At 54.7% G+C, this 11,616-nt stretch overlaps 1 protein-coding gene across 1 annotated transcript; it reads left to right on the forward strand.

The window, feature by feature from the left end:
- Nucleotides 1–986: 986 nt before the first annotated feature.
- Nucleotides 987–7,415, forward strand: LOC308578167 (carboxy-terminal kinesin 2-like; the record flags this gene model as incomplete). Its single annotated transcript, XM_081178425.1, has 13 exons — nucleotides 987–1,137; nucleotides 1,241–1,457; nucleotides 1,549–1,747; nucleotides 2,565–2,711; nucleotides 2,791–2,922; nucleotides 3,574–3,690; nucleotides 4,140–4,313; nucleotides 4,721–4,888; nucleotides 6,063–6,201; nucleotides 6,383–6,522; nucleotides 6,853–6,926; nucleotides 7,118–7,232; nucleotides 7,374–7,415. Coding segments are annotated over 13 exons (1,815 nt in total), but the record flags the coding sequence as incomplete, so codon positions are not given.
- Between the last annotated feature and the right edge of the window lie 4,201 nt (nucleotides 7,416–11,616).

Genomic DNA, 11,616 nt, shown 5'->3' on the forward strand with positions numbered 1-11,616 from the left:
CATATCGTACCTGTAAGGAATTGATCATTTAGAGGAGCAGCACCCATCGTGTTATTTTTCAAAAATATTATAAATATTGTTGTATTGATTTCCATTACAGTGGTACCTTGCTTCTCAAACGGCTTAGTTGTTGAACAAATTGGCTCCTGAACGCTGGAAACTTGGAAGTAAGCTTTCCAGTTTGCGAACGTTTTTTAGAAGCTGAACATCCGACACAGCTTCCGAATGAGTGCAGGATGCTCCTGCAGCCAGTCGGAAGCCGTCCCTTGGTTTGCGAATGGTTTCTGGAGTCTTGGACTCCAGGAACGGATGAAGTTTGAGAACCAAGCCACCTCTGTATAAAAAACAATGGCATTGCATAGCTAACCTATGGAACTTCCTCCCACAGGAGGTAGTGATAGCTACTAACTTGGATGGCTTTACAAGAGGATTAAACAGATGCACATCCGAGAGGGCAATCAGTGGCTACTAGCCGTGATGTCTGTGCTCTGCTTCTATGGCTGGAGGCAGAAATTCTTCTGGATACCTGTTGCTGGAAGCCACAAAGGGGGAGAGGGCTCTTGGACTTGAATCCTGCTCTCTGGTTTCCCACAGGAAACTGTTTGGCCACTGAGAACAGGATGCTGGGCTAGACAGGCCCCCTTGGGCCTGATCCAGTTATGTTCTTACAACACCAGGCAGCTATCTTTGCTGGACTCTTTTTGGCACCTGCTGAAGCCATTTTAGTTTTTCCAAGCTGATTCAGATGTGTAGAATGTGGGTTCCCCGTAATCCTGCATCTGGTGCCCCTTTAACTTGTGTGCATTCAGTGTAGGAAACAATATTAAAAGTTTGGAGAGGGGCTGGGGAAAATGCTCTGGCAATCCTGCCCACCATTAAATCCAGCATATTTCAGCTATACGTGATTTTGACTTTAGGCGCAATCCGTGGAAGGGAACCCCCACATATGTTGCTTTAATCTGTCTTGAGTTCCTTGCTGATTTTATGTTTTGAAGTATTACTATTGTTTGGAGATATTTCATGAAGCAACGGAGGGGAGACAGGGTCCCCTTGGGAATCCTTTCACTGCTTCATGTCTCGTTCCTTGTTTCCCAGCAGGATCCCGTCGGACGGTGGCTGCGGCAGCCCCTAAGCCAGGTAAGGCCTAGAGAAGGGAGGGAGGTGCCCCCCCCCCGTGCCATCCTTGAGCCGCCACCGGGTCCCTCACACTGTCCTCTCTCTCTCCCTCTCCCCTTGGCAGCCGCTGCTCCTGCCGCTGCTGGCGGGGGTGAGAAGAAGCGGGCCCCCTGGGACTTGAAGGGGCAAGTGAGCGACTTGCGGGCCAAAGGGGGGACCTACAAGGAGAAGGCCCAGGGGCTGGCCGGGGAGAATGAGGCCCTGAGGCATCAGCTGAGCCAGCTGGAGGGGGAGCTGAAGCAGGCGACAGCCCGCAACCAGCAGCTGGAGGGGCAGAACAGGTGAGCGAGCAGCAGCCTGAGAAGGGCATGGCGGGCTCCGTCTGCTCCTCCTGCAGCAGGACCTGACCTCTGCCCTACCCTCTCTTGGCAGTGCCCTGGCCTTGGAGCTGCAGACCTGCCAAGCGCAGGCCACAGAGAGCCGGCAGAGGGTGGAGCAGCTGGTGAAGCAGGAGCAGCAGCTGGAGGAGACCGTCAAGAGCCAGAGCCAGACGATCCAGGAGCTGGAAACCGCTGGCCGCAAAGCCAGGGAGGCCAAGGAGGATTTGGCTGCCCAGCTGGAGGCCAGAGAGGTGAGGGGGGGGGCTGGGGACCCTTCCACCCGCCCTTGAATGGTGCTTGGAATCCCAAGGTGAGGCGAGGAATCCTTGGGACTAGCCAACATCCGCTTGTGACGCCTGCATTCCAGCGGGTTGGACTAGATGTCCCGTAGGTACCCTTCTGATTCCACAATGCCAGACTCAAGATCACAGTTAAGGGTCCTCAGCCCCAGAAAAGAGAGCTAGATACCTTAAAAAATGTTTTTTTAAAAAAATTATTAAATATTTTCAACATATAATACAAACCAAACTAGTTTTAAAAAAGATAATAAGATGAGAGAAAGATGTTGCAAACACTTTTGGAAAACAAGAATTTTTTAATAAAAGATAATAAGAAATACAGAAAAAAGCAATAAAAGGTGGGAAGATAAGGAGAAAAAGAAAGAAAATAAATAAAAATCACAACAGTAATAGTAATAATCGCAATAAAACACAAAATTTTATGTGTCTAGCCCTCTATCATAATTATATCTTAATCTTCAATCCCCCCCATACAGAGAAGTGTATCCCTCTCGGCTCTCGCGGGAAGCGCTTCCCTTCTCCTCAGCCTCACACCCTGTTTCTCACACAAGTCCCTTTTCTATCCATCGCAAGAGGGCCCTAGATATCTGTCTGGGGGAATTGCTAACCTCTGCTGTGTCTGTTCCTGCTGGTGCTTTTCCTTTCCCAGCTGAGGAAGCCTGCATTTGCCGCCTCCTCCCTGAATTGTTGCCTGGCTGAGAGGGCGGGTGGGCGGCTCTGGGTTTGAGGTGGCCCGTCCCTCACTGGCCCTGGGGTTTCTCTGACGCAGGCGGAACTGCGCCTGGCGCAGGAGAGCCTGGCCCGGCGGGCGCAGGAGAATGAGGCGCTGGCAGCACACAAGGCCCAGCTGGAGCAGAAGCTGCACGAGTCGGAGATGGAGCGGCGCTCCCTGCACAACGCCGTCCAGGAGCTGAAGGTGGGCCGGTGGTGGTGGGGGGCTGGCACTGGGGGACCCTTTGTGGGGCTGGGTGCTGACGACTCCCCGCTCCCTCCAGGGCAACATCCGTGTCTTCTGCCGCGTGCGCCCCCTGCTGAGCAGCGAGAAGGAGGCCCAGAAACAGGGGGTGAGCCACCTCCGCTTCCCGCCAGACAACAGCAAGAGCCTGGTCTTATCCAAGGCGGAGGAGGTCAGTCTGGGGGTGGGGGGACAAGGCGGTTGTCGAAGTCTTGGTGGCATCTTGGGCTGTCACAGTTGCCAGGGGACGTCAGGAAGTCTCCACCTGCCGCAAAGCCTGCCGAGAGCCAGTGTGGGGTAGTGCTTAAGAGCGGTGGCCTCGTAATCTGGGGAACCGGGTTCGCATCTCCGCTCCTCCACATGCAGCTGCTGGGTGACCTTGGGCCAGTCGCACTTCTTGAAGTCTCTCAGCCCCACTCACCTCATAGAGTGTTTGTTGTGGGGGAGGAAGGGAAAGGAGAACGTTAGCCACTTTGAGACTCCTTTGGGTAATGATAAAGCGGGATATCAAATCCAAACTCTTCTTCTTCTTCAAATAAGCCAGTGTTGTTCCTGCAATGACCTTTGCAGGAGCAGGAGAAACCCAAATGTTGATGGCCGGCCCAAGGCCAACAGACCCAATGCCAGCTGGAGGATATGTGTGTGTGTGCGAGAGAGAGCATTGTGGCCCCGGGAGAGCTGGCCAAGGGGGAACGCGGCCCCTGTCACCACTTAGTCGGTAGAGGCTCATAATCTCAGAGTTGTGGGTTCAAGTCTTGCTTGGGGGTGGACTAGATGAGCCTCGTGGGTCTTCCAACTCTGCAATTCTTTGATTCTCTGCCAGTCCCACGTTGGCCGGGAGCGAAAAGAGGACATTGTCTATGAGTTCAACTTTGACCAGGTCTTCCCTCCGTCCAGCTCCCAGGAGGAGGTCTTTGAGGAGATCTCTCTGCTTGTGCAGGTAAGGAAAAGCATTTTATTCTGTCAACCACCCTGAAGAGCACATAAATCAATCAAATAAATATATAGAATAAATACATTAAGGGGGGAAGCGGCCCAGTTCTTCTAGTTTGTTATTATGTTGAGCATGGTACAGTCGTATCTTGGCCCTCAAACACCTTGGTACTCGTACACTTTGGCCCCTGAACGCTGAAAACCTGGAAGTAAGTGTTCCAACTCCCCAACATTCTTTGGCAGCCTTAGTTTTTGAACGGACTCGGTTCGACAACCAAGGTGCCACTGTATGATGATGATGACCGTGAGGATGATTCCCCGGCTGATTTGGCTGGTTTGTCCTGTGAGTCGTGGCTGAAGGATGGTCTGGAAATTCCACATAGGGCGGCTCTCCCCCTCCGGGGGCAGGTGGGGTCTGGTGGACGCCAGCCTGACGGCTTCCCTTCCTCCCCGCAGTCGGCCTTGGACGGCTACCACGTCTGCATCTTTGCCTACGGGCAGACGGGGAGCGGCAAGACGTACACCATGGAGGGCCCCGACTGCCAGGACCCTTCCACGGCCGGCATGATCCCCCGCGCAGTGCAGCAGATCTTCAGGAAAGCCCGGGAGATGGAGGCCAAAGGCTGGAAGGTGGGGGCAGAGAGGGAAAGCGGATGCAGGTGTCCAAAGGGGGTGGAGACCCCCGCTGCATTCACTCGCCATGCTGCAATTGCCAGGGGGGTTTCGCACTGGGCTTGGGAGCTCCCAGAGAGGGCGCTGGTGAGAGAGGGCTGCCTCCTTCACCCTCACCCACCCCACAGGATGGTGAGACCGCCAGTGTTTTTCTGCAGGGCCTTCCGTTCAGCCTCACAAGATCCCCTGAACACCCGAGGGCTGGCCTGTCTGAACTCCTGGGCCTCACCTTTGGAAGCCTCCTCTTGGAATAGCCATGCCAGTTGGTCCCCGAGTCTGAGCTGGGAGCGATGTGCTGGCTGGGCACGCGCCACCCCAGCCGCCTTCCCTGGTCTGATCCTGCCCCTCTGCCTGTCTCCTCCCAGTACCATTTCACTGCCAACTTCCTGGAGATCTACAATGAGTCTCTGCGGGACCTGCTGGTGTTGCGCCCTGAGCAGGGCTCTGAGCTGGAGATCCGGCGAGTGAGCCAATGCACGGAGGAGCTGCACGTTCCCAACCTCTGCTACGTCCCCGTTGCTTCGGAGCAAGAGGTACCGCGGTGGGGGGGGGGCAGCTGTCTGTCTGGGATTTTCCTGGGGGGTTCCAGCGGTGCAGGGGGTCGGGTAGATGACCCTTGGGGGTCCCCTTCCAACACTACTCTTCTCCCGCTCTCTGCACTGTGTCCGGCCACCAGCCTGCTTGCAAGGGGTGGAGGAGAGGCAGAAGCCAGAGAACCAGCCCCATTGTGACCCGTTTTAGGGCCTTGGTCTGGGGACAAGGCAGCCAGAGTGTGTCTGCATCCAAAGCCTCTGAGGGGAGGAGCAGAGGGAGGAATCTGGGGTTGGGCTAGATGACCCTGGGGGCTCCCCTCCGACTGTGCCGTTCTCTGAGAGGCTTCTGCATGAAGGCCTGAGCCATCTTGCCTTTCTGGAGAGCTCAGATCACCTGGGTCTTGGCCCCTCGGCTCCTTATGGGGCTTCTGCCTGCCCTAGAGTTCCCAGAGGAAGAACTCCCCCCCCCCCCCATGCTTCCCTTTCTATTTGCAGGCAATGGTAGAAACTCCAGTGTAGAGGCTAGGCACCAAGCGGCTCCTTAAACCAAGCTTAAACTCACCCAAATGGGATGTCTCGTTGCCATTTTGGGGCCAGGCGTTCTAAAGTCTTATTTTTCAAATGATGGCCTGACTGACTGACTGATTCTCAGTTAAACATCTGGCCAGTTCAGATGACCACCTTGAGCTGGGATTGGGGCAGTCCACATATCTTGGCCTATTCCAACTTCTCTTTCTTAACTGTACATTCAGAATATAAGAATATTCTTTGCAGCTGAGCGTGGGGCAGTGGGGGCAGCGGGGGAGTGAAGTCAGGTGAGAACAAGGAGCTGCCATTGTTCACTGCTCCTGCTCAGGCTGCTGAGAGAAACCGTTTTGGTTCCTGATACTCATTCTGATTGTGTAACGGATAGAATTCTATAGGACGAGGTCCTCGTGTGTGGAAAGAGTCTTGCTCCGAGGATTCCCAGGCTTCCCCTCCAGGCGGTGATGTCCAACGCCATCGGGCGCCCGGGCATCTCAGTCTGGTCGCAAGTAGCCAATAGCCGGGGGGGGGGGAATGTGCCCGGCTAGCCTCTTCACGCTGTTTGCCTGGGGCTGGCTAGGGCCAGAGGATCTCTGGGGTCCCTTCCGACCGCCATTCTCCGCCTCCTGCCCCCCGCTTGCCCCTTCAGGTCCTGAAGCTGCTCCAGAGAGCCAAAGCCAACCGCTCGGTGGCCAAGACCAATCTCAACGAGCGCTCGTCCCGCAGCCACAGCCTCTTCCAGTTGCGCATCGAGGGCCACAACCCCAACCGGGAGCTGCACACCTCCTGTGAGTGTGGCCGGCCCCACGACCCCCTTCGCCGGAGGCCTCTGTCCCTGCCCTGGCCCAGAGGCGCTCCCTTGCTCTCCCTCCTCTTCTAGGCCAGGCCCTCTGTGGGTCCCTGGTCCCCAGCACCCCCCCCTTCTCCCTCCACCCTCACCCCTCCTTTGTCGTCCCCCCCCCCCCGCAGCCGTGCTGAGCTTGGTGGACCTGGCTGGCAGCGAGCGCCTGGACAGGTCCCTCTCCACCGGCGACCGCCTCAAGGAGACCCAGGCCATCAACAGCAGCCTCTCCAACCTGGGCCTGGTCATCACCGCCCTCAGCAACAAGGTAGGCGGGAGAGGGGGGTCGCGTGTGCCTCCGGGGGGGGGGGAGTCCTGGCCAGCCATGGGGCAGCCCTTTGCAGCCCCACAGCCCGCCTCCCGCAGTGCGCTGGTCTTCTGCGAGGGTGAGGATGTGGCGTCCAGCACTGTCTCACGTGTGGGGTGCCCACCTATCGGGGGCTCTAGAGCTGTGATTCCTTCCAACTCTACAATTCAATCGGGAATGGGACAGCCTCATGATGCTGGCGGAACCGGCCTGCCCTAAGTGGGGAGGAGGGTCCCCACACATTTCCCCCTCCTGCACCCATCCTTGTCCGCTTCCTTTGCCCCCTTGCAGGAGGCCCATGTGCCCTACCGGAACAGCAAGCTGACCTACCTCCTCCAGAACTCCTTAGGCGGCAATTCCAAGATGTGAGTCGGCAAGGAGGGAGTTGATGGCTCCCCCTCCCCTTTGAGGCCTGGTCTGCGCTGTCCTGCCAGGAACGCAGGGGGTTGGGCTAGATGACCCCTTTCAACCCAGAGGTCTCTGACAGGGGGGCCATGCACCCCCCTTGAGGCAGCCTCTGTTTCTCCTCACCCTCTCCTCTGGCCTTTCCCCCCAGGCTGATGTTTGTTAACATCTCGCCCTCGGAGGAGAACTTTGCCGAGTCCCTCAATTCCCTTCGCTTTGCCAGAAAGGTAAGTGGCTGCAGCATCCGGCTGGGGGGGGGGGCGGGGGTGTCCCTTTCTCTGGGCTGCTTGCAGAATCTCCTCTGCGGAAGGGGCATCCTGACCGCAGCTGGATGGAGGAGGTGGCGGCAGCAGCAGCTGTGGGGACCAGTTTCTGGCCCCCCAAATCTGCCCGGTCTTGCCTTGCAGGTGAATGACTGTGTCATTGGCACAGCGACAAAGAGGAAGTGAGGGCGGCGGAGGCGGCTGGTCTTTCTGCGTCTCGGATAGCGACTCCCATTCTTACTCTTTTGTCTTCTAAAGTCATGATACTTTTTTTGTAATAAATGTTTATATTTCTGCATTTATATTCTGAAATTTTCTTCTTCCACTGCTGAATTTGGCTTTTTCTGCTGTCTTCCTCCGGTGAGCTGCGTGCCCAGGCTCCACTTCAGGGCGTCTCCTCCCTCTCAAGCCTCCCTGCCCTTTCGTTGGCAGCAGTGCAGTGGCCTGTGTGGTGTAGTGGTTAAGAGCAGTGGACTCGTAATCTGGGGAACCGGGTTCGTGTCTCCGCTCCTCCACATGCAGCTGCTGGGTGACCTTGGGCCAGTCACCCTTCTCTGAAGTCTCTCAGCCCCACTCACCTCACAGAGGGTTTCTGGTGGGGGAGGAAGGGAAAGGAGATTGTTAGCCACTTTGAGACTCCTTCTGGTAGTGATAAAGCGGGATATCAAATCCAAACTCCTCCTCTTCCTCCCCCTCTTCTTCTTCTTCTTCTTCAGGGGTAAGGGAAATAGGTGGCTTGAGCTTGAGTTTGGCCCTTCTGGAAAGGATCCTGTGGCAACGGGAGGACTTTAACTGTGGCTGAGGCAGGAAAGCCTTGTAGGTAACCGTAAGACCCTTGTGGTCTGAGGAGGCTTCAAGGGCTCTCAGCAACCAACTCTTGCATGATGTGGCTTTGCTAGCAAGGCCAAAACATGCAGAAATGGCCCGCCAGGAAAGATGGGCTACTCCTGTTGAACTCCTTCCTGCAAAAAGCTGCCACAGCACCTCGCCAGAGACTCCTGAACAGGCTATTATGTTCTTATGTACGAAGAGATAAAAGTTTAGCTGTGTTTCAGAGGAGAAAAACATGCTGGTTGTGTCAGGGCTTGTTTGTGAGTTGGGGGGTTCATCCAAGCAAAAATACACACCATAGTAACAAACAACATACTGTTACGGAAGAATCTAGGTGGGAGGCTGCTCAGTCCCCCAACCGGTCGGGCAGAGCCAGAATAAAGGAGGAGTCCAGCCACCAACCGGAGCAAATAGCTGTAGACCAAAGTTTATTGTGCAACAGGGTCAAAGAGGAATTTGGAACCCCGAGGATGGGGTGGCGACTTTTTAAAACTTTCCCACCATATCCCAGAATACAGTTCAAAGGGGAGGGGTTAACCTTGGCAAACATGTCCAGACAAGTCCTTGGTACAACATCAGCATAAGCAGACATGTCAGGGCAAGACCCAGGTGTTAGATTAGCATAGGCAAACACTTCTGAAGTCCCACCACCCAAAGTAAAACAGAACTTCCTTTGCATGTCTGGCCCCTTGGCAAGTTTGGGGATGGGATTAGGCTCTCCTTGGTATGTAGCCTTTTTAATCCATGGGTAGGAAAAATTGTTGCACCCGAGCAGAGACAAAAGGAGCCAAACGACACCAAGGGGTTAATCCAGAGAAAGAGTGTTTTATTCTGCCATGGGGGGGGGGGCAGAGGCACCTGTGTGATTCAGTTCACAAAAGACAGGCCGCAGCAAAAAGTATTTTACATCAGGTTTTTATCCTGTTCTCCAAAGCCCCTCCTTCCCTCTCCCCCTTCACAGATTCTTACATAGAAATGTTGCTTTTCGTTCTCTGACTCTGTTCCCGGAAGTATGTTGCAAGTCAATGTACCAGGACAAGGTTATCTTGGATCTGGGAAGCGAAAGGGGGCGAAGCATGCGTGAAATCATATTGCGTGTCATTGTATGCAAGCATTGCAGCAGGCAAGGTACAGAAAAGCAAAAAATTAGCAAGATGAACAGTGGGCCAAGCAGCAGCAAAACCAGGCCTTTTACCCATCCTAGGTTTGGCAACCAGTCAAGCCATGACATGTCCCATCCCTCCCAGGTTTCGGTAGGAATATGGGCCACTGTTTCAAGTCCTGCTGCCAAATTGCGAATGGCTTCACCATGATCAGAGATGTTAAAGCAACAGGCCCCACCCGTGAGATTTAACGCTGCACAAAAGCCGCCATATTGCGCCAGGAGAAAGTCCAACGCTAAGCGGACTGAGAGAAACGCGTGTCTCATCCAATTGCGTGGCAATTAACCTAAGGGCCGTGGCTGTTGTGTTAGCAACAATCTCTACCACTGCCTGGAGTCTGATTACGCGGTTCAAGTTCTAGATCAGCCCCCTTGCCCCAGAGATTTTCTCTCCCCGATTCCATGAGGCTGGAGAATAATGGGCCAGTATCCTTTCTGGAGGCCACTGATTTTTGCCCCAATTCTGGGAACTCCCACCTGCAATTGTTGCCAGGTCAGTCGAAACGCCTCCTTCTAGGGAGTGCAGAGGCAATCTGGTCAGGAATCCACATGGGGGGGTATTAAGTAGGCTGGAAAACAGACCCCGTACCATCCTCTTGGGAGGGCATAGAATCATAGAAGAGTTGGAAGAGACCACAAGGGCCATCGAGTCCAACCCCCTGCCAAGCAGGAAACACCATCAGAGCACTCCTGACATATGGTTGTCAAGCCTCTGCTTAAAGACCTCCAAAGAAGGAGACTCCACCACACTCCTTGGCAGCAAATTCCACTGTCGAACAGCTCTTACTGTCAGGAAGTTCTTCCTAATGTTGAGGTGGAATCTTCTTTCTTGTAGTTTGGATCCATTGCTCCGTGTCCGCTTCTCTGGAGCAGCAGAAAACAACCTTTCTCCCTCCTCTATGTGACATCCTTTGATATATTGGAACATGGCTATCATATCACCCCTTAACCTCCTCTTCTCCAGGCTAAACATGCCCAGCTCCCTTAGCCGTTCCTCATAAGGCATCGTTTCCAGGCCTTTGACCATTTTGGTTGCCCTCCTCTGGACACGTTCCAGTTTGTCAGTGTCCTTCTTGAATTGTGGTGCCCAGAACTGGACACAGTACTCCAGGTGAGGTCTGACCAGAGCAGAATACAGTGGCACTATTACTTCCCTTGATCTAGATGCTATACTCCTATTGATGCGGCCCAGAATTGCATTGGCTTTTTTAGCTGCCGCGTCACACTGTTGGCTCATGTCAAGTTTGTGGTCCACCAAGACTCCTAGATCCTTTTCACATGTACTGCTCTCAAGCCAGGTGTCCCCCATCTTGTATTTGTGCCTCTCATTTTTTTTGCCCAAGTGCAATACTTTACATTTCTCCCTGTTAAAATTCATCTTGTTTGTTTTTGCCCAGTTCTCTAATCTGTCAAGGTCGTTTTGAAGTGTGATCCTGTCCTCTGGGGTGTTAGCCACCCCTCCCAGTTTGGGGTCATCTGCAAATTTGATCAGGATGCCCTTGAGTCCATCATCCAAGTCGTCGATAAAGATGTTGAATAAGACCGGGCCCAAGACAGAACCCTGTGGCACCTGTGGCATGGGTCTGTGTGGGAAAAGGGCATGAAACTCGTCCTTGAGCAGGGGTTCCTCCAAAGCGTAGTCTGGCACCCAGCTATTAGCACTGGCCCGGGTGCCCTCTCTGGCTAGGAGGTATTCTACTCCGTCTTCCCCCCATCTGGAGTCCAAAATCTCCGTGACTTCGTTGATGGGGTCCTGCTGTGGCAATCTCCCCGCCTCCGTCCGCTCCTGAGACGGACTCGGTGCCGTTCCTGGTTCCTGGAACCTGTGAGGTGTCCTGTAGGGAGTGAGCACCGACCTGTGGAACACCGGATGCATCCTGGAACCCTCCGGTAGCACCAGCCTGAAAGCTACTGGGTTGATCTGCGCTTCGACTTGGTATGGACCGAGTTGCTTGTGCCCCAACTTCTTCTTGGCTAACGATCTGGTCGGCACTGCGTGGGCTGCCAACCAGACCCAGTCTCCCACTCGTATCTCTTCGCCAACCCGCCTGTGCTTGTCAGCTTGCACCTTGTATGCGTGCTTCGCTAGCTCCAGCTGCCGTCGGAGTTGATCGTGGACCTCCTGCAACTCAGACGCGAAAGCGTCCGCCGTCTGCGGTTCCCCTTCCCCCACTCTGTCCAGTCCCGGGAAGGTTCTGGGATTCCTCCCATTGTTGGCGAAGAACGGCGTCACCCCTGTGGACACGTGCTTCGTGTTGTTGTAGGCGAACTCGGCGAGCGGCAGGTAATCCACCCACGTCGCAGGCTGTTGATTGGCATAGCATCTCAGGTACTGCTGCATGATGGCATTGACCCTCTCCGCTTGCCCGTTGGTCTGCGGGTGTCTCGCTGATG

The sequence above is a fragment of the Podarcis bocagei genome, assembly GCF_964188305.1.
Source record: "Podarcis bocagei genome assembly, chromosome: W".
Classification (NCBI taxonomy): domain Eukaryota; kingdom Metazoa; phylum Chordata; class Lepidosauria; order Squamata; family Lacertidae; genus Podarcis; species Podarcis bocagei.